General features: G+C 35.9%; 1 protein-coding gene across 6 annotated transcripts in view; it reads right to left on the reverse strand.

Moving 5' to 3' along the window:
- The window catches only part of CGNL1 (cingulin like 1), a 59972-nt gene that overhangs the window by 27878 nt on the left and 4751 nt on the right, over window positions 1-27343 (reverse strand). For all 6 annotated transcript variants that reach the window (XM_051628994.1, XM_051628991.1, XM_051628988.1 and 3 more), the window contains exons 2-8: window positions 14417-16019; window positions 13863-13957; window positions 12815-12908; window positions 11734-11835; window positions 9932-10080; window positions 9282-9417; window positions 7649-7861 (exon numbers count right to left, since the gene is read on the reverse strand). In XM_051628994.1, coding sequence (XP_051484954.1) covers window positions 7649-7861; window positions 9282-9417; window positions 9932-10080; window positions 11734-11835; window positions 12815-12908; window positions 13863-13957; window positions 14417-16000 — 2373 coding nt within the window. In that variant the 5' untranslated portion in view covers window positions 16001-16019. The remainder of the gene's footprint in view (window positions 1-7648; window positions 7862-9281; window positions 9418-9931; window positions 10081-11733; window positions 11836-12814; window positions 12909-13862; window positions 13958-14416; window positions 16020-27343) is intronic.

The following is a 27343-nucleotide window of genomic DNA, read 5'->3' on the forward strand; positions in this document are numbered from 1 at the left end:
CTGCTCCTTTGAAGTGTTTTGCCTAACAAGAAATGAATCTAATAAAGTTTGGGTTTGTGTCCTTGTATATAGTTGTAAATGTGCCCATAAATATTCTAAACCACAGTAAAATTAGTCAAGGCCAAGTCTAAATAAAGCACTAAATACTGTTCCAACTCCCTTGTTGCAGAAATCTCAGTAAGGCAAATATGTTTATATACCACTGTAGAGTCAACTTCAGTGCAAGCAGTGAACAGATTTTTAAAAAAATCAGAGATGAGGTGCAATTAGTACAAAAGGCATCAAAATCCTTCCCACCAACCATTATTGTGTAAACCCAAAGAAACTGGACAGAACATACAAACAAGGTCCTCAAGATGGAAAGGAAACACTCTATTTCAACTTGAATACAACAAAAAACTTCTTGGATAGGAATGCAGAAAATGTTGTGTGGCTCCACACCTTTTTTTACCACACCCTCAACACTGGCAAAGACATGAGAGTGGTTGTGTAACTGATAATTAAAAAACTGTTTTGGCTGACTTAAATGTTTCAGCTGGTGAAATTCCCCTGTGGCACTGACCGCACAATATGGAACCTTTAGAGTCCTTTTACAAAATACAGGAAGAGCTAAAGTGAGGGGAAGCTAAGTATCTCATTCACAGCTTATTAGAATTGTTAAATTTTGGCTAGATTCAACATTTACTGGCACAACTCAGCTATTTTTTTCTAAAACCCTTTAAATTTCCTTTAAAAATCACACTCAACAGAGTAAAACTGAATTCAACCAATTAACTGTTTGTTCTGAATTGAAGTACAAATCTAAAGAATAAATCTCCATTCAAAATGAGCTAGAGCACAAATAGAAGATTCTTAAATCTCAAATTCAATCACTCAAATATTCTTTTCCATATTCACACTTGTAGAATCAAAGTAAAGGACAAAATCTTCCAAAACCTTCTGAAAAAGAGGGAATGGTGTGGCTTTCATTCTGTTTCTGGTGTGAAGTGCTTAAGGTATCAAGAAAGATACTGTCTGTTGAAACCATCTTTTAAGTCTCAAGGGTCAACTTTTAGGCTGATGCTGGATGAATTGTTAAATTTCTTGAACTACAAATAAAAAGCTTCATGTGGCTTCAGGGATTCAGATCTAATCAGCTCTCTCAGATGATCCTGAGGAGTTAGCAGTGACAGAGTTATCAAATCCCTATTGTCTTTTCGTCTCATTTTTGTATATAAGCAAATTAAGTTTCAATAAAACAACTAGACAATTATTTCCCTACATAGTATGTAGGTGATTTCAAAAGAAAGAAAAAACCAAAACCAACCTACACCCCAAGAAAAAAGACAAGTATTGTGAGTCTCAACACAGGGACAGCCCTTTAATTGTTATCCTTATTAGCTCTTTAATTGTTATCCTTATTAGCTAGTCAGTAAAGAGAGCTTCTGAAATCAGTATTATTCAAGTACTGTCATGTAGTTTTAAAGCTCATGAATGTAAATAACAGGTCTTTATTTCTGTTTGTAGCTCTGTTTGTAGTTCCGGTATTTTTTCCTCACTGTGCACCTTTAGGCAATTTTTCTAACCTCAGACACTGTTTCCTAAAGCAGCTGGAAGCCCTGGGATTAATAACATGGTAGCATTGTATAGTATGGATAATAAAATCTCACACCTCTATGAGAGGAATGTGAAAACTTCAAAACAAAACAGGGTGTTATCACCCCACCAAAAAAAACCCAAGCTTGTGGAAGAGACTAAATGGCTAAAGAGCTTTACTTACTGCTTTTCTGACTTATATTAATTCTTCCCATGTCCAAGTGAGGCTTAGCCTACTTTAACACATGGCTATGCCTTTAGAAGTTAACTGTTATCAGTTACCTACTAAAAAGGATCAGTATATTTTTATCTCTTAGTGAGGTATGCTGCAACCAACTTGAATACTCAGCTGTACTTCCAGAGGTTATTCAGTAAGCAAGTGCACAAATTTACAAGCAAGTCAGACTGTCTTTCCTTCTATTTGAGCTGGAGCCATTCTATAACTGGTTAAAAATTACTCACTTGTGACAGTTTAACAGACAAGACTTGATTCCTTGCAAGGCCATTGTCACTGATGGCACAATATCCTTAATGTTATTTCCAAAACTATTCAGGTTTTCACTTTTGAGATGTAATGACAGATTTAAACACCTACATTTTAAAATTAAGAATGCATCTTTTTTTTTTTTTCTTTTTTTTTTCTTTTTTTTCTTTTTTTTTTTTCCAGAGAGTGTATTAAACAAAGTTTCCCAATATAGGCATGAACTAACATTTACACAGTTAAAATCCAGAGCCAGGGAAGTATTAACCTCTCAACCAGTAGCTATAATCTATGTCGTATTATCCTCCCAGCTATGTAACCTGACATACTCAGACTGGCTTATACTAACAACTTTTTCAAGGTCAGAAGTTGTTGCAAAGACTACAGTAAAATATTAACTAGTCCTGTGTTCACATTGAACCCTACTGAACTGACTTACACAGTCAAACATTTCACACACATACACAAACAAACATACACTTTAACAGGACAAACCACTGGAACATACATACACTGTCATCTGCTGATAAGGACCAGAGATCCTCCTGAAGGTAATAAAGACATATCTGACTACACAGGCTCTCAACAACTTTCAGTAACAAAAACAAACAAACAAACAAACCCCACAAACAAACCCCTTACCAACCCAGACTCATTGAAATAGTCTTGGCTGAATAAGGTTCACAATGGCAAAGTGATTACTACAGATAAACAGTTTTACTTTTGGGGGGGGTCTTGTTTAGAACTTTGTGGGACAGTTTTGCTCAGAGGTTTTCTTGACACCACAACCAGTATAAAGAACACTCAGTTGTAGTTTTCCGGTACTGTCTGCATCCAAACATATGTCCCCACTAAATAAATGGAGGAGTAAATTGCAAGGAAGTGAAAGAGCAGAGGAGCTAGAATTTAAAGTTTCTTTTAGCACCAAAGACAAAGTCACCAAGTTACACCTTCAGTGCACTTTAGAGGCATGGTTATTTTTCTTATTGATGACACAACTAATATTCTGTAATTTGTTTGGTACTTCATTAAATGGGTGCCTAAAAACACACATGATGCTATTACCAAACAACTTCTTTTCCACAGAACAGACACTTACAGCAAAACATATCAAATATGCCTCCCAGATTTTCCATATACAGTTCTAGAATATGTTTCTAATAACAATATGTATTTAAGAAGTGTCTGCAGCCTTTCTTCTACCATCACACTTCTGTCAGTGTACTCTCTCTCACTTTCCCCCCACTCCATCTGTGTTTGTAGAACCACCCTGAAAATCAATCAAAATCCTACCAGGCTTTTAGAGGGCTGGTAATGAAAAATGAAAAAAATGGGAGGGAAAGGGGGGGGAGCAGGTAATGAAATAGGAAACACTGACTTGGACCATTCACTACACTATTCTTTTACTCTGAATACAGTTTAGATCAGTTACAAACCGGCTTCTACACTTGCAACAACAGCAACAAAGTGTTATTTCAACCTCGCAAAAGCTTCCTCAGGCAAACAGAGGAAAGAAAAAAAAATTATCAGTGGCATTTGAAATCTTGGTTCATCTTCTCCAAATCTTTTCCAATTGTTGTGTACCTTGTTTGAGGTGAATGGACTAGCCTCAGACACAGTATTCAGGATGCAGATTAAGACAGAATCATAGAATAGTTTGGGTTGGAAGGGACTTTTAAAGGTCATCTAGTCCAACTTCCCTTTTATGGAGGTATGTATACAAGGGCATAATGGTGCTCCTATGCCCACATAATTCCTACCACATAATTTGTTTCTTTTATCAAGATGATGTTTTTACAGAGCTGTTTATTTTAACCATTATTTCATCTTAGAGTGGCAGAAGTTAGTTGGGATCCTATTGTTTTTTCCATATATATTTTACAGGTATATATATTAAATCTGTCTATCACTTCATGTACCAAAGTGTCTCTGAGATGCTCCACAATCAGTTATGTCTTCACTTTACCCTGAGTAATCTGGGTAACTGCTGTTGATGTTTGTAGAGCATGATTTCTAAATTGGTTCTCAGTATACTAAATGTAGTTATGTTTTGTTTGACATTAAACCTATATATGCTACGCCATTTCTACAAGAAAGGCACATACAGTATGTATCAGTATCATTTACAGTGCTTAAGCAAGTTTTTCTTAAGCTTCTGCTTCTATGTGGGATTTTTTTATTAGCTTTGAAAAAGAAATATATCAGGGTAGGTAGATAAAGATTCAATATTCACTTTCATTCAAAGCCCTGTGCTAGAGTCATCTAAATTCACAATCACTTCATACAGATGAGGAAAAAGTAATGACTAAAAAAAGTTTCCTCTCATCTACAATGGTCAATACTGTATATTGCTTTCTTATTTTAAAGGAGTACACCTTTAGTTTGTAACAAGTGCAGAAGACCACAGTGATTTGCTGTTCCTGCCACTTGCTCTGGTAAAATTCCTTCTTCTCTATAATCATAGCATGTTTTAACACATACATGTCAGTTAAAGCTCACATGACCAACAAGCTTCATTGCATTCTTAAATATGCTGATAAATTAATCAGCTTCTACACTCTCAGTGTCTGTTTTATCATTTTGAGGACAAGGTCAGAAATATAATAAACCCTGAATGAAATAGTCAAGATCAGGCTTTTAGATAAGCCTCTTCATAATGTGATGATTACAGGGTTTTCTGAACAACACAGTTTGTGCCGACTGCTTCTCAAAACAAACATATATTTTACAGTGCTGAAGTAAGGGCAATTACTATCTCACAAAGATATATTATGGAAGAGTACAACTTTTACTATTGTTAAATGGAAATAATATGGTCTCAGACTTAATAAGCAAGCAATACAGTTTACAACAATCAGAGCCACCTCAGGATGACCACAAGCAAAAGACATAACACAAAAAATGAGTTTAAAAGATCAAGTGTAGCAAAGAAAATTAATATATTAATATCTGTGGCTTTATATAAAAATCTCTATTTAAACAAACAAAAACCCCCAACCTACCACCACATCAGTGAGCATGAGAACAGAATCACACGACACATAAACCCACTCTCCTATCAGATAACCCTGAGTATGTTTCTAACATGACTTCAAAACAGAGCTATGTGGCATTCTAATCACATACGATAAATGCACTGTACATCACTTGCCAACCTAGCTGATCTCCAGCAGCTGAAAAATCCTGCTGATTTAACACTTGCACAAAAAATACTGTCTCCCTGCAAATACTTCCTTTTTGGCTTAATACATATCACAAAACACACTTTTATTCAGTGTATGAATTTGGATGATATAGAAGCAACATAAGAACAGTCTTGTAAATACAGACTCTGATACACCATGATCTATCGAACATCAGTATCCATACTTTCTGTATAAGCCACTATTACCCCATTTACACACCTATTTTCCTCATTAAACACAACAGAATGGCCCTTTGTACTCATCTTTGATGTACATTTCTTGTACCTTCCAATATGAATCTTTCCAGCTTCCACTAATATAAAAAATAAATAAATAATTTACCAGGTCAAGCAGCACCAATCATATAAAACGTGATTTTCACAAAGTGTTCAGTATTCTAGACTAATTATAAAACCAGTAACAATATCATGTATAAGATCACTAATCTAACTCCGTGCAGAGACTGGTTATACTTTCCTGATAGATGATATATCAAACAACTAAATCTCAGCCAGCAGGCATAGAGATAATGATGGGCTTCAAAAAACCATTAAGGGTACTAATACTAGTGAGATTATAAAAAAGAAAAAGCCCATCTTCAAATTAAGCATGATAAAAGTTTTACTTAAAATAAAAACAATAGAAGCACTTGAAGAAAAAAAAAAAAAAGAAAAAGCAGAACTGGTGCTTAGAGCAACATTAATTAAATTTCACTTTTGAACATCCTATTAAATTTACTATTAGATAGACTACGTCATGCAAGTAAATAAATGCTATTTATAACTATCTCTAAGCCACAGCAACCCAGTCATAGAGCCATTTCCCAGACTATGTTATTGTTATGCCAAACAGACTGCTCTTTCATTTCTTGTCAGTTGTAATTACAGTTCCATAATTGAAATACAGTAAATTACCATGCAGTAACTTTGAAAGATGGTTCACAGAGGTTAGGCTGTCACTACAATTACTGTATAATAACAAATGGTAATTTAAATGTTCTACTTTTCTCTCAAAGAAAAAATTAATTCAGTTCAATCAGCTCAGATCAGTAAATATCTTCACAATGATGTAAACAAAGAGAAACAACATACTTAAGCAAAGCAAATCAATCTCAAGTAGAAGTTCTAGGCTGCATACAAAGATCAGTGTATATAAACTTCTCAAAGCACTGCAGAAAACTGCACATTTAAAAACAATCCTTTATATAAAGAGAATACTCTTTATCAGAATTCAGTCATATAATATCTATCCAGCATCTTCTGTATGTGTTGTTTGTAAAGCATATAAAGCCTTGGAAACATCTTTCAAGTTTCAAGCTTAATTTTAGTTCAGCTCTTCATCATGGTTTCAGCCATGACCAGTAGGATAACTGCAATTTTGCCTAATGACAATGAAGTGTAGATAAAAGACACAAATTAGCATGGACATTCCTATTGCATAAATTTTGTCCTAAAATTTTGACTTACACTGGTCAAGTGTAGCTTGCCTGTAGAAATTTTCTCAAGTATTTGACAGAAATAAAATGAGAGAAGAGGATACAGAAAATGCACAAATAGCTGTCACTGTAAAAATAATGCTCAAAATTATATGAGAACTGTCCCCTTATGAAAAAATAAATAAATAAATAAATATTTCAATAAATTCCTAGCTGCTGTCTCTGCAAAGGTAACTTCATGAAGGACATCTTTTGGAAAACAGTAACAAACATACATATCTGAAAGCCATTCCTATTCTCCCCCTCACAAAGACTTTTTGCTGATGCTAGAATAGGCAATTCCTTAAATTCTGTTTTCCTCCTGCTTCCAGGCACCCAATCACTGCTGTTTCACTTGTGCTGGCACTCATTTGACCATTCAGTAAACAAAATAAGCTCAATAACTGAAAAGAACAAAATATACACAACAACAAGAAACCACAACAACCCTGGTAGTAAGTAGTTGAAGGGACAGGTAGGATAATGTAACCTGGGAACAAGAGGTGACACAAGGAGCTAAAGACAGGAGGCTGCAGAGAACTGTTAGAAGCTCCAAAACTGTTATTTCAACAGCATCACTGGCAAAGCACACTGGCATTCTTGGGGTACCCTGAAGGTTTCAGTGGTTCTACTTAACCTAAGACAAGCAAATGGTCCTCTGTACTGTACTCCCATCTATTCTCTCAAATAAAGTAAGGCAAATGTAGTAAATAACTGCTTGAAGAAAGAGCCACAGCCTCAGCTGTGACAAAAAATCAAAACATTATATAAATGCATGAAATAAAACTTATTCTCAGCAGCTAAGAATTTCCTGGCCCAAATCTTTACCTATTTATTTTGCTAAGGATCTAGTAGTATCTGAAAGCATCTAGTATACGACATCAATGAGAGGCATTTTTCCCAGCAGAGATTAACTGTAATAATTTATTTCACCTCTGTTGCTTTCTCCAGGCTCTGTTGTAGACTGAGCAATTCTTTACAGTGTTGCTCTTTAAGTTTATCCATCTCCATGTCATGACTAGATACTTCTTCTTTTAGTGCTCCTTTTAAAGCTGTAAGCTCTCTCTCTCTTTTCCTCAAAATCTCTTCTTGTTGATCTTTTGCTATTAATACTTCTTGCAGATCCTGCTTCATTTGCATCAGCTCCTAAAGAACAAAATAAAAACAACTGTATTACAAATAGCTCTAACAGATATTCTGTTTGTTTCAGTGAAGAAAAGCATATAAGCATAAGCTCCCCAAGGCTAACTTTGTTTTGTATGACTGATGTATTCTTCGCAGCTTTTATAATAAGCCAAAAATTTACTAACCCCTAAGATTATTAAAAGTATAACATATAGCTGATTTTTTTAATACCTGATGCTGCAGAACTATGCAAATATTTTGATGGTGTATATTATGCTATCTGTAAACAAGGAAAGAATCAAACTAAAGTTGGGATTTAGTAACTCCCTCAGTTCTACCTTCTGTAGCAAAGAGGTAGATAAGAACAAGAAAAAACTTTTTTTCCCAAAACAGCAAGAGAAGTGAAACCAAAGATAATACTTTATTCTTTCCAGGAGAAAAGACAAGGAAAGTTGCTTCTGCAAGTGCTGAAGACAAAACAAGTGCTTCCCAACTGAGTCCATGTCTTTACACCCTTCCTATTCCCATCGTGTTCACCCTAGAAGTCATTTCCTCTCTCCAAATTGCTGGGAAGGAAGTGGATTGACAGTGAATTCAAAGAATAAATACACATATGCATGTATACAAACACAGATTAAATTAACAGCAACAATCAAAAATTTAAAGCTTCAAGAATCACCTAATTCAGCATTTCCCAAGCTGTGAATAACTGCACTTTCAAACAGAATGTAAACTTTTCCTGTACTGAAGCAGGATTAGTACATTTGAACCATTCCTGACACACACCATCTATGCTGTTCTTAAAAGACTACAGTGAAAGGGATTCTACTACCATCTCACATAGTCAGGTTTCACTGTTTAATTATGCATATTGATAGAAAATGTTTTCCAACACTTACTTTAAATGCCTGCAGTTTAGGGTCTCACTTCTTACTCTATCCCCACAGAACATAGAAAAATTTATCCCTATCTCCTTTATAGCTACATTATTGACTCTTCCCTCACTCCTCCAATTCAAATTAAAACCCTTCTTCATAGATAACATTTTTCAGTACTATCACCATCATTCCAGATATTGCCCTACTTATGTACAACTTTCAACCGCAGTGCCTGAGATTTAAGACAGGAGTTTAAGAGAGAAAAAAACCAATCTAATTGTTAAAACTGACTATCTGGTAACAGTGTGTAACTCAGCTGTCCATCGACCATTATGCTATTTGTTCTCCTGTTCCATAAAACAATGGCATTTCTACTTTGTATTCCTTTTAGTCCTAATGTAGTTATTATAACATGCTTCCTTAGGTCATCTGATAATGGTATATTGTTTTGAATTCATCGAATAGGAAAAGCTAAGGTATGCATTTCTTTTACATGCATCCTAGTTCCTACTTTTTATGAAATTCTTATTTTTTTCATCCTTTTTCTGTACTTTATAACTAACCTCAATCAGAAGCTCTTTCTCCCCTTCATCAATATGTTTTGCATGATCCAGTTCATCATGCATCTCAGAGAGCTGGTCTTGAAGATCTCTGATCTCAGTCTGGTGTTGTTCCTGCTCCATCTTGACTTGAAAAAGCCTCATAGGGGAAAAAAAAAGGCAGGATTTTTTACTTTGTAGAAATACTAGTTTGGTCTTTCAAGTACCAAAAAGAAAGAAGTATTTATTCCCATGTTTCCCACAAGGGAATGCAATAGAATAAGGCAGAAAAAATGAAATGTCAGAGGGGTAAAAATAAGAACTCTTTTAAGTAGATACCTAAGTGGAAAGTTTTACTTCATTTTACACCTGATATTGTATTATTCATAAATATGTTCAAGTGCTTCCATATTTTAAAGACTTGAACTACATATTATTACCATGAAATATTAAAAGCAGATCACACTAAGAGGAAGACTGAACTCAGCAATCTTTCTCTTCTTTCCAGATATTCTGAAAACATGCCTCTTTTAAATGGTAGAAAATTTCCTACAATAACAAATGCCACTCTGCCCGATTCCAATAACATATTCTGAAGACACAGGTACTTTCAGTCTTTAATGTTTAAGGAAAGGTCCAAATTCCAATGAATAACTTTTATAGAATTAACTTACTCCTCCAGGTTTTCCCTGAGATCCTTCTCATTTTCTTCCAGCTGCTTTTTTAAGGCTTCTCTTTCACATATGCTTTCATCAAGTTGCAACTGAAGATCTTTCAAGCTTGCTCGTGTAGCATCTCTCTCTTCTTTGGAATTCTGCTGATTCTGAATTTTGTACAGCAAAAGCAAGATAAGTCTAAACTTAAATAAGTTAAAGGCTTCTTCTATCAAAGAAGTGTTTTCAAGACACTAATATTTTTCACTTGTAGAAGTGCCTGTTCATTTACTAATACTAAAAGCTTGGAATGTTTATTTAAACACAAAGAATCATAGAATCATTAAGGTTGGAAGGGACCTTGAAGATGATCAAGTTCCAATCCCCCTGCCATGAGCAGGGAACCCTACCACTAGGCCAGGTTGCACAAAACCTCATCCAACCTGGCCTTGAACACCTCCAGGGATGGGGCATCAACAACCTCCCTGGGCAACCCATTCCAGTTCCTCACCACCCTTACAGTGAAGAATTTCTTCCTAATATCTAACCTAAACTCCCCTCTCTCAGTTTAAAACCATTATCCCTTGTAGTATCACCATCTCCTCTGATGAAAAGCCCCTCCCCACCTTTCCTGTAGCCCCTTTCAAGTACTGGAAGGTGCTATAAGGTCTCCCTAGAGCCTTCTCTTCTCTAGGCTGAACAGCCCCAACTCTCTCAGCCTGTCTTCATAGCAGAGGTGCTCCAGGCCTTTGATCATCTTGGTGGCTCTTCTCTGGACCCTCTCCAACAGGTCCCTATCTTTCTTGTGCTGAGGGCCCCAGAACTGGACACAGTATTCCAGGTGGGGTCTCACCAGAGACAGGGCAGGGGCAGAATCTCCTCCCTGGCCCTGCAGGTCACACTTCTTTTGATGCAGCCCAGGACACAATTGGCTCTCTGGGCTCCAGCACACACTGGTGGCTCATGTCGAGCTTCTCATCAACTACCACCCCCAAGTCCTTCTCCTCAGGACTGCTCTCCAGTCATTCTCCCCCTGGCCTGTATTTGTGCCTGGGGTTGTGCTAACCCAGGTGCAGGACCTTGTACTTGGCCCTGTTGATCTTCATGAGGGTGGCACTGCCCCACCTCTCCAGCCTGTCAAGGTCCCTCTGGATGGTGTCCCTTCCCTCTAAGGTGTCAACCACAGTTTGGTATCATCAGCAAACTTGCTGAGGATACACTCAATCCCACTTGTCCATGTCTCCAACAAAGGTGTTAAACAGCACTGGTCCCAATACTGACCCCTGGGGGATACCACTCATCACTTGGTTCCATTTGGACAAAAAAAAGCACTACTTTCCAATTTTTATTAGAAATGTGAGAAGTCTCCTCAGTAGTATATTGATTCTTCTCACAGGCTCAAAACACAAACCAAAAGAAGCCAAGCATGACTGTAATTACTTTGAATTCAGCACTGCAAAAATAATGCTGTAAATAACAAACAGCAGCTACATGAGTTATACAGTTTGTCTTTCATTCAGTATCTATCTCATCACAGCCAAAAGACTAACATTTACCTCTGCAGACACCAAGAGAAATTATACAAGCATGTGTGCAATATTTTTATTCACTACTACAAACTCCTACTCAGATACTAAGATTTCTTAAATAGCATAACTATCCTATAAGCAACTACACTTAAAACAAGGAGTATTCTGTAAAAGCACAGATGTATCTGGATTAAAAAGAATATGAAGTTAAAAAGACTCAGCTGGTTGATCAGCTGTCACTTAGAAAAGTGTATTAGAAATAGTCAAAAGTTGCATAACAACAAAGTGCCATACCCTCATTTCTAGATCCAGTTTTTTCTCTAATTCTTCCACTTTCCTTTCAAGTTCTGCTTTTTGTTCCACCAGTGCTTTTACTTCAGCCGAAGAATCAGAAACCTACAATTAAATAGAGATGCTTATTCCCACAAAGCCAAAATGTTCTTTGACAATTGTTTTCCAAAGTCTAAAGTAAAGCTGCAAACAAGGCTAATAAAGTGTAGCATCAACTGTCTGAGCTGACCAGGGACTTTTCATATGGGTCAAGCCAAGGTAATATTTTAAAAGGAATCATGATTATATTTTCATAAAAATTCTTGGTTATTGCTCTAGGCATGCTGCCAGTAATACAGAAAATATACAAACCCCAAGAAAAATTCAAATTCTATTCAATTATATTATGATTTAATTCATATATTTGAATAATATAATATATGAGTACTTGGGCCAAATTTGACTGAGATATCACCAATTACACAAAATGAACAAAGGGATTCATACTCATATGTCAAAACAGATTTTGAAACATTTGTCGGTAATTTCTTAAGATGTTTTGTATTTTAATTTTGACTAATGACTATTATCATTGCAACAACTGGGCACTTCCCCATCTTGCTTTAGAACTAAATGAGCAGTGTAGCATGTAGCAGGAAACACAAACTTCTCAGTAGACAGACTGTCAAATGCTGTTATTGAAATATGGCTTTTAAACGATATCATATAGATTACTGCTTTTCTAAACTACAATTTAAAATACTCTCTCCACTTAGGAATCTATTCACATCACCATAAAGAGAAGATGCTCCACCATTTTTTTTTAAACTATGTTTGCTGTTTTCTCAATCTAACAACCTTTTGACATTCACATTGTTTGTATCTTTTTCCTAAAATGCAGCTCTTGTGGCTCCTCTACATTATTTTTTAATTGTTAACAGATTTCCCATACGTCATCTCAGTGCATTATTAAAATTAAGCTATACTACAGAGTACTACAAGAACAGTCTAAATTGAAGTCACTGAGGTGGTTCAAATTTTTAAAGCCTTGTTTGAACACTGTATTGCTATGAAACAAGCCAAAACAACTTTAAAAATTGTTTACCTGCGTCTTTCCTGCAGCTCTTGACTTTAAAGTCTGAATTTTCTCAAAAACTAAGTTGACTTTCCTCTTTGTTGCATCATCATTTTCAGCACTTCTAAAATACAGACAGTACAAGTAAGCAACATCAAAGGCACTATTTTATTACCATCAAAACAAATTCAGTGTCCAGACTATTGAAAATCACCACTACAGAAAAAAATAAATCTAACAGGAAGACAGCAGAAATTTTCTTAACTACTATTTCATTAAACCCTCAAAAGAGAGGCTGATAAAAATTTATATTCCAAATGTTTAAAACCAACCAAAAAACAACCAAACAAAGAAAAAACAAAAAAAAACACAAACAAAAAAAAACACGCCAGCACTGAACTCTTTAATTGCATCTCTTCCATGAGACTATAGCTGTGGAAAGACAGGTGTTAGTAGGTATATTATTCAAATATATTGAAACTAGAAGTAATTAGTACTAGGTTTTTCAAGTCCTGACTACTGCAACATGAAAAAACACTTCAACAACTCCCAGAACCTGCTACATCAGGAATGCAAAGAAATTTAAGTGCACCATACATTTTAAAATTAATTTATCCTTCCTTCATCTTACAATAAGCTATCCTTAGAAAATACCAAGTAGGAGAGTTACAGGTGGACAAAGGATTAAATGCATAGAGAGCTTCTGTCAAGCCTTAAGAAATAAAACTTTTTTGTTGTTGTTTAAAAAATTCACAAGCTTAAACTCCCATGAGGTAATTATTTTAACTCTTCATTCTCCACATCACATGACGTGTAACTCTCTAGAAGTATTTAAAAGACAAAATATACTCTGATTCACAAATTTCAAATACATTTAACCAAATCCTGTAAAATGCCCTGTATAAGTCCTGATTCCATGGGTATTTTGAGATCCTGTAATGCCTTCAAGGACACAGCTGAGATACAAGCATTTCATTTAATCATAGCTTTGATTTTACAACTTCACATTTTAAATGTAATGGAAGTAAACACTGAGAAAATACAGTCTCCTCTCCAGAAGTTAACTATGTTTACTAACCCTTCCTTAAGGTAATTGTAAAGTATCTGTTTAGCAGTCTCTTCATTTGTTTGCTGTGCAAGATCTTGCTGGCCTTTTAACAGATCAGGAGTTGCCTGAAAGGACAAGATAAAATGTCAAAATATATAACCCTATTAGGCTTGTAAATACAACCTGTACAATTGAAGTTCTCCATTCAATTCTATTAAGAAAACATTTGTATATTGTGGACCTAAAGTTCACAAAGATCCACTGGAGAGAGAGATCCACTTTGGCTTACTACAAAAAGAAATTGAACTCCACATCAACAGAAGGAAAACATCATTTTGCATGAAGCTAGATATATTTCAGCATTCTACTTTCAGGCCTTTCTGTTTAAGAATCACCATTAAATCATTTACAATAACTACTGCAAAAATTTTTGGTTTTACATTTCTCCAGAACAATTCTTCTCTCCCATTTGGAAGTATTGTGTGATGGGAGTTTGTTCTAATGAAAAGCAGAAAAACATGCATTTAACGACAGCTTTATCATGCTGGAGTGCAAAAAACAACTTAGAATAAATTCAAAATTACCTGTATGTTAGGGACGGATGAAAATGTTTTTACAGAAATCTTCTTGGCTCCTGAATCAGGTGGAACTGTCATTCGGTTTGGCAACAACAAAGTAGAAGTTACTGTTCTAACTTCCTCTCTCTTATTCTGTCCTGGCAGCGTTAAAGACCTAAACACCACGTTCTCTGTATCAGCTCCATTTTGTTTATGATATTGCAAAGAACTGAAATTGCTGCTCTGAATGTCTTTATCAGGCATTTGCAGTTTTCCAACACTTCGAGCAGAAATCTTCATATCTTTGGAAGGTGACTTCTGATCTCTGGATAACTGCTTGTGAAGGCAAACTTTAGATGGTCTCAGCAAGTGCTCCGTTGACTTACCCAAGCTTTTACCAAATTCACCTAAATAATCTGTACTTATATCAAGCCCTAATGACAAGGCACTGTCAACACTTCTTGATCTTTTACGATCATCTGGATGAATTCTATTCCTTTTTCCTGATCTACCTCTTCTGTGAGGATCAACTTTCTTATCAAACTTTTCAATTAGCTGATCTACTCCTGGAAGTGAACCAGTGTCAATATCACGACCAGTTCCCGGCAAAAATGGGATGTATCTTCTGTTTTCATGACGGTTAACATTGTCTGCATAGATGGCATACTCCTGGTCATCAAGTAAAAATCTGTATAAGGAATTTGCAGAAGTGGGAGTAGCTGATGAAGATGATGATCTTCGTGAGTCATCCAATATTGGCCCAGCTGAATCCTGTCTGCGGAAGGGAAGAACATCTGGTCTAGGTTTTCTTGTCTCTGGATAAGCAGTGGGACTAACACACGGGGATCCTCCTGCAGATGAAAATGATTCTGAAACACTCACTTTGTTGGGGCTGATTGTGTCACTGGGACAATCCAACAACTGCTTATTTTTGTCTTCTACTTCTACTGACCTGTTCACCTGTACCTTCTTTGAATTTGCTTTGGCTGGCTCTGCAAGGTATGTATTTGTTTTCTGTAGGGACAATAATTTAGATGAGGAAATCCAAGGCTTAGCTTCAGATTTTTCATCTGCAAAAGATTCAGGTTTACTGCACACAGAAGACTGGTAATTGTCCAAGTTCAAGTTATTTTTTTCAGGATCATAAGGCTGTAAAAGTTCCGGATGTTTTTGAAAATTCAACAAATTAGAGGATTTCATTGTTACATCTTTAAAATCTGATAATCCTTTTTCCTTTTCATCTATATTGGTTATCTTAAGGCTTTCAAGCATACAGGGTTGCATATGCCGTGTTCCAGGAAACTTGGTGTGTTCACTGTTTTTGTCCTCCAAATTAAAAGCAGTATTGGAGCCTGTGGCTGGTTTGCTTACAGTCTGAGAAATGACCTGGTATTCGTTTCCAGGAGGAGGATTTTCTGACAAACATCCTTCTGTATTGTTTAGTACTATGTAAGGATGTCCGTCGATTCCTTGGACTCTAATACTGACACCATAAGACCCCGTCCTAGAATTTTGTGTATTTCTAGTCTTTTGAGTCTCCTCACTTGCAAGTTCAAGAGTGACTTCATAGTCTTGCTGAACGTGCTTAAAAGCAGCAAAATATGGGTCCATGATTATCAGACGATTATAGCTGAACAGAAGAAAAAATTACAAAAATGTCATTGTTTTAAATACTTTAGATTATTTCATTAATTACTCTATTCGACCATTCAGTGTGGCTATGAAGACTAACAGTAATATGCATAGAAATCAATACAGAAGCTATACAAAGCCCAAAGCAAATGCATTGTGATACAAAGAAAAATCTTTGACTGGCTGATTCTGGATCAATGTAATGTTATTTTATGACTGTAGATGTTAAGAAATAGTAATGGTTAAGATACCTACACAGAGTTAGTGTTAGCTGCTTTGGAATCAAATTACTTCAAATATAAGCAATTTTACTGCAATTTTTTGAGTGAAAGCAGCTTTTGTTTTGGGTATCTTCACTGTGTTTATGGAAAGACAGTAAATCTTCACAAATCAATGATCATTTTATAGTCAGCAGATAGTACTGGTCATACTAACATTTTAATAAAAGCTTAGGAGAGCAAAACACAACCAGGCAGCTTTAGGTTATGAGTTTAGGTAACTAAAGCACTGCAAGGAAGGTAAATATCCTCACGCCTTTGAATCGTACTTCTATGTACCTGTTTTTCAACATTTGCTTTTAAAGACGTCTGAACATAAACTTTTTCCTTTATTATCTCATTATCATCCATAAGAATAAACTTTTCTACAGATTAATTTAACAATCCCCAAAATTGTGGGCTTATTCCAGAAAACTCCAGTTGCCATTTTAAAACGCATACTTTGCTGAGCAAAAGAAATGGAAAAATAGTGCTAGCATTTCCAAGACTGACAGTACCTTTTCCAGAAGCAATAGGAATGCTATCCAGCCTATATGCCAAAACTGTTCCAGTTCTAGAACACAGCAAACCAAACCCTACCTGCACTTTTAATGTTAAGTGCCATTCTTCCCTTCTGTAAGAGCTGGTTTTGTAGGTAGTTTTACTTTTCTGTCTGTTGTGTATTATGAGTCAGCTGTCTAGTGGCAGAGGCAATGCAAGGACAGTAAGAGCTGTGTCTATAGAAGAATGGAACACAAGACTACACCAGACTGATGCAAAATCTGGAGGGAATAAACTTTTGAACTGAGCTAGAAAGTTAAGTAATCACTGAAGCCTGACAAAACAACGATCACGAAACGATGGTGAATAATCATCAAGAGGAAACAGAAACAACAGGATCTCTCACGGAAAAACAAACCTCTGCAGCCGGTTTCACTCTCCTGTGTATCTCAGCATGAACCATCTCCCTCAGATACTCTAATCAACAGCAGAATTATAATTTTTTCCTGACAGTGAATTAAGAAGTTTGGCTCAATATTAATACTATGCTAGTTTCCATGCAGTTCTTCCTTCTAGCAGGACAGATCCACTCAAAGACCTCTTCCTCTCTGTGAAGACCAAATCCAGCTCCTCAACAGCATACTTACTTAACCTGAAGGAATCAACATAGGTTTCTCTAAACACAATGCTAGATATCAACTGATTATTTTAATGAAGAAAAAGAGCAGTCTCACTGTCAAAGTCTTCCTTAGATACTAAATGATTTAGTGAACTAGTTAAATTCACCAAAAATAATTCAGTGGTTAAGTTCACTTAGTAAAGAGAAGTAAATAGACACTATGAATTTGATCTGCATTTAAGACGTCCTGGAGTACAAAGAGAAACAGAACAAGGGAAAAGCAAAGATGCGCCAAAGAAGGCTAAAGGAAGTGGAAAAATGAGGGAGCAAGAACAATGGAAGGAAAGAACAAGGATCAATACACTTCATTATCTTGGACTTCAATTCTGTGTATTCTTCCACACTTTTTAACCTTCTTTTCTGAATACTCATCTCACAATATATACTCTGTTTCAAATGTATAAGCTGAGACAAAACCAACAAAGTAAAAATACCAGAAGCTTATTCTAATCACCTACAGTCAATTAAGAGATCTCCGTTGATATAACAGGTCTTTGACCAGGGCACTGAAATCATCTTCTGAGCTGCACTGATAGTGGCCAAGAAAGGAGAGAAGGGGAAAAAAAGATACCACCATACAGAGCTGTAAATTAAACTATACACTGTAAGGGAATCTGACCACACTAGGTTGCTGGAGGTAGGAAAGGTAGGATACCAGGCTCTGCAGTCTGTTCTTAAACTGTTGCATGGGTCCAGCTAAATTCATCAATGTCTCAAAATCATTCCTTGTTTACTCCAGGTAACAAAAAGTAAGTATTTTTTAAAGTTCAAATGTTGTTTTCAAACAAAGCAAGCATTTTGAAGCTTTCATGCTTTCCATTTTTATACTGATGTTACATTAAGACAGCATTGATCTGAACTTACTATTACACGTATGTAATGAAATAAATATTTTCAAGTTTTAGCAAAATCAAAAGTATGAAACAGTTTCTCAGATTTCTAAATCAAAGCTGTATGATTGTCTAGGGAAAAAGCATTAACAAGACAAGATTTTGTAACTGAAAACTAGTAAAAAGAGACACAGCCCATGAAAAAGGAACAAATTTCTGTCTTATAAAGAGCAAGCAATTAAAGTGTCTCAGTGTTTTCAGAAAAAAAACACAAATTATTCAGAATGCTATCTTCATAAAAAGAAATCTGGTTTGCAGAATACATTGTGCTGATATTCTAAGTTAAAATCACTCATGGCATGTTTGCATGAGACCTGTAAGTGAAAACCCCCCGATTTATACATTATTGGTAGCACACATCTACAGTAGATGAATATATGAACGCCTTTAAAAAGGCTCTCCACTCAGCAATTCTAGCAAGATTAGAAATGTCACCAATAAGTTTAGATAAATTGCTTGGTATATGAAAGTTTACACTACACTTTAAAGCTATATGTATGAGCAAAGTTCATCTGAATTCGCCAACAGTGGTAACAATTAACAAACACAGAAAAGAGAGGTCGATAAATATAAACCTAAAACTTAAAAATAAGGATACAAATCAACCAACATAAAGAACAGATAAGCAAAAAATTACAATACATCAAATTCAGGGTGACTGCAAATGCTGTACTTTCAAGAGCAGCAAAGCTGCTAAAACTATCACATACACAAATACACAAAAAACCCACAACAAAACAAAAAGAAACCCTGAAAACCAACCACAAAACAACAAAACCCTAGTGTGTAGTGGAAACAGTATGTAGGTTAATAATCTATCCTAAATTAACCATAAATATATTTAATTTATCCTTAAAACTATGAAGAAATAAGTGTATTTGTCTTCCTCATGTGCATTATACTAAAAAAAATTTTTTACTATACAAAGGATAAAACCTTGAAGAACTCAAAGTGCTAAATGAACAAATTCTCAAATAAAACCTTATATTTTTCTGGAACCATGAAGAACTACTTATATAAATAGCCATTACATCTACAAGAAAATAAAGCAACTGGCCCTACCATTCAACTATTTGAAGGCTTTACTTAGATATCCTATTTTATAGGATGTGAAGCCAGTGGATAATGCTCCCTGAACTACATAGTATCAAGAAGTTATTTTACAATACATAAAACCATTGGGTTTGTAATACTGTAAACATTTTTAAATTTAAAAAAGCATTGCTGGTTTTCCTCCTGCACAGCCTTTCTGACTAAAACCTCTGATTATGTTAATTGTTAACTAGTTACACTCACATTTCTACACACACATTTTACAGTCATCAGTTCAGGCACTGGCAGGCTTACAGCAACAGATTAAGATGAGAGGACCGAAGCTGTTCCTCTTCAATCTCTCTGGCCCACTCCTCTGACAGATGTCACTATCTCAAAAATAAGAATATCTGAGCACTGATGGCTGAGTATACACCTCAGCCACAAAAATTTGCAGACTGACATACTCAGGTAAATGCAATCAGCTTTGTGTTCCATACTATTCCATCATTGAAATTCTGATATCTGATACAGTGGAAGAGCTGACAGCTGGGAGCACTGACAGCTGTAACTCTCCAGTTTTAATCTTCTTTAAGTCTGCTGAAGTCCTCAAATGTTATGATCAAACAGTTTGTTTACCCGTAAGCTTAAGAAAAGAAACTCCCTGGTTTGTAAGGCTGCTTGTTGCTTCCTTGTAGTTACTTACAAAAAATAAAACTTCTTCTATTTAATAGAGGATGTTATAACTTCTAATTCCATGTTTTCTGCCAAACCAGTACTTTTAATTTTAAATAACGAAGTCTTGCTAGTAATTTTATTTGCTGTCCCAGAGGAGTTTAAAAACAAAGTTTTCAGATAACAAAGCAATACATTCTTAATTAGGTAGAAGACTGTCATTCTATTATTTTTTTAAATTAGTTCTTATCTCCTATTGTGAAGCAAAGATTATCACAAGAGCATATAGAAATTAATCAGAGCATAAGAAATAAGTACTTTAATAAATTATTTTCTTTTTGCAAAATATTCCACTTGCTAAAGCTACAGATAATTTAGATAAGGACGTACAAGCATCAGTATCTTTCAGAGATTAAGAGTTCAGCTTCAGTTTAGAACAACGAAAATACATTGACATCTTCTGATTGGTAAATTCATCTGCTGTTCATACCAAACCACTTTTTATTGAGCAGCAAAGTTTCACCTGAAAACTTTAAAGCAGCCCAGAAAAGAAATAGCCTGATTTTCTACAGTTGCATCATATAACAATCTTAAACAGCTGGATTTACTGATCAGCAAGTTCAGTAAATCCAGTCATCATCTGGAGCAAGTCCAAAACAACATAGAATTAAAGATGCTGGAAACACAGGCACAAAACAAATTCACTCTACTAGGTAACACATTCAGTTTTACAGATATTATTGGCATGTGTTCACTGTATGTCCCAGATAACAGGATGCCCCAGCTGAACAAAACTGACTTAATGAGTTTACCATCGACTCAGCCTCAGCCTGCAGGCCTGAGCCTTTGTATCTACATAGGCCTTTCCTCACTCTGAAATCCCATGAAAACCATGCGTAATCCCTAGGTGGTCACATCCAGCTTCAACAGGCTACAGCAGGATCAAGTTCTTTAGAAAGTTCAGAGTACATTGGTTTGAAAGAGGCTTACTTCACTCCAGTGTTACCAACTGACTTAAAAAATGTAGGTCATAACATACTATCCCCAAACACAACAGCTCTAGCATGCTGTTATCTCAGCTTGTACAATCCTCCCCTCTCATTTTGTGAGCCAGCAACCATGCAGCCACACAGCTTTCCAGATCCAGAAACACCAAGCAGTTTTCTACCAGATCAGGGAATGATGGGATCACCTATTTTGGCAGCAACACAGCCTTCAACTGCTTGAGGCCATCACAAAATTCCAAACTGAATTTGTGTTTTAACTCCAGCTTCAGAGACAGAAACATATTAAAACTTCTGCAAACAAAATGGGCACTCAAAGCTACTTAGGCCTTTCAGTTTGGGGATGTCTTTTTAAAATAAGCCTTCATAAAGGTGTTAAAACACTAGGTTTTTAATATTAGCCTACAGTGGGTATGAAAGCCCCATATTTTATCATTACTCAGAAGTGGTTTCATTTTTCTGAACAACTTATTTTTGCCAAAAATAGAAAATATTACATTTTTGTTTATAAAGATAACTTGTCAGAAGAGGTTCTTATATCTGAAAATCCAATACTGCTGTAATTTGGAAGCCCAGCTACTGTCCCTGTCAACATGAGAAGAAAAAAGTGCTTTTGAGAAATATATTCCTGTGCCAGACATGGTTGTTCCCTTCAGTGGCTCTGCAGCCTTAACACCACAAAAGCATAGAATTGTGTCCACTCATCCATTTCAGTTCTTTAGCCAAATCTACAAGACAAACATATTAAAAAGGTCTCCTTAAAGAGGCACAATCTTTCACAGCTCTTGCCTCATATTACATGTATGCTCCCTTTGCATATATCTAGTGAAGGAATGTGGAAAAGTAAAATTAATCTGACTTTTCCTATTGCACTAGGACTCCTCCCTGGCTTCCTTGATGGAAAAACAGCAACTCCCTCATATCAAGTATCACAATCCTGAGACTCCTAAGACTGAATCTGCTGCAAGTTTTTAATTAAAACAAGATCAGGGCATACAATGCTATCTTCTCTTCAGAAGAGTGAACTTCTAGAATTCTAGAATTCATATTACATTTTGTTCCATGGAATTTATTTCCAAATTTTCTTACCACAAAAAAAAAAGTCCGTGTCAATATTATTTAATTACTGCCTTTTTTTAAAAAGAGGGACAAAACATCTGGATATTTACTCCACATTTTTCACACATGCACAGCAAAATTTCCAGGAAGGAACTATAAAATTTGTCCTCTAACTTTACATAACATTGAGTTTGCTCTCCAAGCTAAATAATGGACTCTGTGCAGCTGACTGCTCAGAAATTATCAGCAATGTCACATGAAGACAAAGTGGGTGTTAGGTCAATAATAAATGACAGTGCTATGGAAAAAGGACAGGAAATAACTTCAGAAGAGAAATGGAAGGAAAACTTGCATACTGTGAGGGTAAAGAAAAGGAAGCAGACAGGATAATTCATGGAAAGACCAAAACTGTAATGTTTTTACACTTGGTGGAAACCATCTCACAAACATGCTTTGCAAGCATTAAGGGAAAGTTCATCACTGCCAATCCTACCTACAATCTGAGACTTCTGCAAAAGGAAAATAGGCCTGGGTTGCTGTCCCTTTTAGTCTATAAAGAAGATAGCTCTGGAGAAGCTGAGTTTACCTGATCTACTGCTTACAGAAGAGCAGAAGGAAGAAAAGAGAAATTTTAAAGTTTTAGATATGGGACTGTAAAAAGGGACAGTGAGACCCATTTACAGGTAAACTGACAATATCCAGCAACAGAAAGACATCTGAAATAATAAGTTTTCCATCCTTCCAGTAGATTCCTTATCCCCATTTATTATTTTTTTTCCTACTTTAAGTCTATTTTTTATATATAAAATTACATTTGTATCATATCTGGCAGTCACTCCTCACAATTATTAGAAAGAGAATTATGACAGTTACGGAACACAGAAAAACTTCCACAGCATATTTTTCTTGTCCCTTTCTGCAAATGCCACTCCCTGTCTAAATTCAAAACTTCTGAATGGCCTACACAGAGGATTTCCTACAATATACATTGTCATAATTCAGTATATGCAGGCTGGCTGAAGGCAGAAGTGGGGGGAAAAAAAATTACCCTAAGAGAGGTTTATTTTATTATTGGTCAGCTCTTCTGACGTCAGCATCAAAGACCTACCTAAAATTTCTGTAAATTCTGAACTGGAAAACAGACCAGTTTTAAAACATTCATTCACTTGAAGAGCAGCTTGAAAGTTTCATGTCCTATCCTTTTTACATGTTGTAATGAAAGAAACTGTGAAAAATTCTATGCTTGAAAAAAATCAGGAGTTGCTGAGAGCCACAAAAACTTATACTTGATACCACACAGACACCAGGCCAAATCAAGTTAAGTCTTCAGCCTCTAAGACAGGGCTGACCTACTATTGTTACAGGCAGAATCTTACATATTTCATAAAAAGTAAGACAGCAATTTATATTATTCCAAAAACACTACGTATAGTCAAACTACACAAGCTATTTCTGAGCTTAGTACTAGATCCCATCCACCGCCCTACATACAGTCCCACCTTGTGCAGTCACTGCATACATCTCTATTACTACCTGGTGCAGTGCAAAGAGAGAAGGACCAGGTTTTGACATGCTGCATTCCATTACAGTCTCAGGACTGCACACCCAACATTGCATTGTCATCTGCACTGAAATCCATACCCATTGCCAAACCAAGGTGTGCAGAGTGCCCATGTAAAGAAGTAAATGCTAAGGACCACACACCCTCACTAAAGTGGGTCACTCGAGCCTTCCTTTGAAAGCAAGAAATAATTCCAGCCTCCACACCAAGAACCACGTAAGTCTATACCTTCCATAAACATAACATGATTTTTTTTGTTTGGTTTTTTTTGCTTTCACCAAGTTGTCATTAAGTATGGTAGTCATATGGCTTTGGATGCATAATGAAAAGTGAAGTCCAGCCAGGAACACTGATCTATAGGGAAGGCAGGGGACAGAAGGAGGTGTGCTGTCACAGTAATACATTGTAGTAGAGTATTTCAACGTTTCAGAATTAATTATTTTCATTTCCATTCTGTGAAAAATATCATTCTCTGTTCAGATTTCAGGAAACAGCCTAGGGATGACAAGTTACAATTTCCTGCAGGATGAAAATTCCAAAGAATACTTTTCTTCCATAGCTGTCAGTAGAAGCAAACAGTTATGCTCAGGTCAACATGGATTACACAGATTATCAATTTCTTCTGAAACACAGCATAGCAAACTGGGTGAGTTTTAGATTTGCTGCCTTAGAGACAAGGATGTCAGTTTCAGTTTTGCCCAAATATTAAACAATCTTATTCAGATGTTCAGCCAATAAGAGAGAGTATGAATAGCCACCATTCCAAGAACAGGAAGAGAATTGTATTTAATACAGACTGTCAATTGAAATAACTATTAACAGTAGTTAAAGGAAAAGATACTGTTCATTTGCTTACAGCTTGGTTCATACTCCCTCTGGCTGAAAAATGAGTGCAAGAAAGCCTCGATGTCTCAAATGTAAAACATCTTGTTAGTCCTATGAAAGTATGTGACAGATCAGCCAAATGCTTGAGCTGTGTGACAACTAACACATTTTGTTGGTTTATTTTTTGGGTTTTTTTCAAAAGGAAAATCTGCTTCAATGGCTGTAAGTCAAAAACAAGACATTTTGGCAGATGCCCAGGTCTCATAAATTGTGGAAGTTTGGTTGAAGACAAGGACATAATATATATCCCATTTTCTTAACCTGCTATATATGAATTCATATAGTAATAATTTTCCAGAATTTATCCCCCAAGGAAATATGGCATGACTTACTAACCTTGCTTAGTGAGTGGAAATTAAAGCCTTAATTTTTGTTAATGATAAAAATACTAAGAAAACCCTGATGTAATGTTCTAAACTATTACAACTGCAATGTATATTTTGTATCAGTATTTAAAACCGGTTTCCAGACTCTCCCAAATCATAAGCAAAAGGGAATCAGAGACAAGAAGTACATGAAGAGTATACTAAAAATCAATCTGCACCTGAAACAGAAATTAATTCATGTCATCTGCCCTGACTAGTGCCAGGTCCTATATCCTGTGATACTAGTTAAGTCACTGGAGGAAGATAGTTACATTTGTTGATTGTTCAATTGGTACAAGCTTTATGCAGACATGAATATGTGCAGAAGTGTAATTATACCACTATACAGTTTCATTTCCCACAGAGGCTCATATAGACCTGTACAAGCTCTTTTCTGCCTCAATCTGCTGGAGTTATCTACTTGCATTTCAAGGATCCTGACATCATTTATAAACTTCGAATACAAAAAGCGAGTAAACAACAAAACCTTATAAACACTTATCCCAGAGTTAATTATAATACACATTATATAAACCCATTCAATTTTTGTTCACTTTTATGACAAACTTGCAAAAGAGAATGCTAAAAAAAAAAGTTAATAAAGTCACCAAGGAGAGATCAAGAGGAAATTTTATTGTATATACTCTCTTCTAGTTTATAAAATTCTAAATATTCATATCTGTTGAAGTATTGACAGAAACAACAGCTGAGTGACACAAAGAAAGATAATTACAGATTCTAAAAGCAGTTTGTGATTTCAAATACAATAGCTGATCTGTATCCAAACATCTGATACTATTACACTCACTACACATGGGATTCTATGTTGTTTCACTATATTTTCCTCCAATTCTCAGTGTTAGAAACTTTGTATTTTTGCTCCAAGGAAGTTACCTTAATAGATCCCAATGATATAATTATTGTTTAAAAATAGTATCCTGTTCATATTTTTAAAGGCTCAGGCAAAAATCACAAGCTTGTTAAAACAGTTTCTTAGAAAGCCCTTCTCAAAGAAATGGAAACAGAGTTAGGGCAACCTCTGCTAAAAAGTTTTGCCAGTGCTTCAAGAACACAAAATTGTTCAGAATATTATCTTAAAATAATAAATACAAAAGGTTCCCCTACTCCAAAAATTATTCCTTGGCTTTAGATGTGACACATAATTGGACCTTATTCTCTGTGTTCCCACCCCCAAAATAATTATAATCTTGTCTACAGAAATTACAGTTAAATCAATACAACAGATGCAACCAGCATAGCCTTGATTATGCAAGTATAGCTTATTCCTAAATAAAGTTAAGGATGAGCTATTAAGGTACAACTGCTTGCAAAGACCAAGGTCTCACCTATATGAAGACACACAGAAAAGGGTTAATCTCTATGGAAATGCAAGTATTTAAGTACGAAAACTACATGTAAAATAGACTTTAGGAGTCATATTTACACAGCCAACACAAGCCCACATCTCAGATGCATTCAAGTTCCCATTTTTCTATTGTTAAACTTTGCCTTAATTACATTGTATTCTTCAAGCTCTTGGCTTCAAGCCCATCTAGTTTCTTTCAACTAACTCAACCATGCATTTGAAAATTTAAATATGCAGTCAGAACTGTAGGCCCAAGAACATTGTATCATCACACTCCATTTGCAAGACAAAGCTGAGTAGGGAAGAGAGAGACTGGGTAACTCCACAGAGGAAAGGACCTTCACAGTGCACTACACTGCTGCACTGCTCCACTAGATCAGTCACTTAAAGGATTTATGAAGCCTATGCAGCCAAAGCTGACTGGTGTGGACCTTGCTTGTACACTGAGCACAGGTTTAACCAGCTCCCACAAGCCACCACTCTTCTCACCTTCACACTGGAACAGTGTAATTACCAGGGGGGAAATGAGAGATGTAGGGCTGCTTCTTTATGAGGCTTGAAGTGTTTGTGAAATTATAATATAACGTTACACACCAATTGTTCTTATAAATAAAGGCTGCTCCTGATGAACATTTGTTCCCTGCATATAGTAGCTAATGGTATGCAAATGACTGTATGAAGGCATACCCCCAACCAGTACCAGTTTCAACAAGACCTAACAGGCTGAGAGAGTTGGGGCTATTCAGCCTGGTGAAGAGAAGGCTTCTAGGAGACCTTATAGCACCTTCCAGTACCTGAAGGGGCTACAGGGAAGCTGGGGAGTGGCTTTTCACCAGAGACAGCAGTGAAGCATGAGCTGTCCCTGGTGGAACTTGATTATCTTTAAGGTCCCTTCCAACCTTAACCATTCTATGATTCTAAAACATTCTGAGCTTGATTCACATCACTGAAAACCTTCCTCCATCTCTATGTAAATGTTCTGTATTATGCTTTATATTGAAAGAGATCACAAATCACTACCCACTTCTGAGTGCTTTTAGGTACATAT

The sequence above is a fragment of the Apus apus genome, chromosome 10, assembly GCF_020740795.1.
Source record: "Apus apus isolate bApuApu2 chromosome 10, bApuApu2.pri.cur, whole genome shotgun sequence".
NCBI lineage: Eukaryota > Metazoa > Chordata > Aves > Apodiformes > Apodidae > Apus > Apus apus.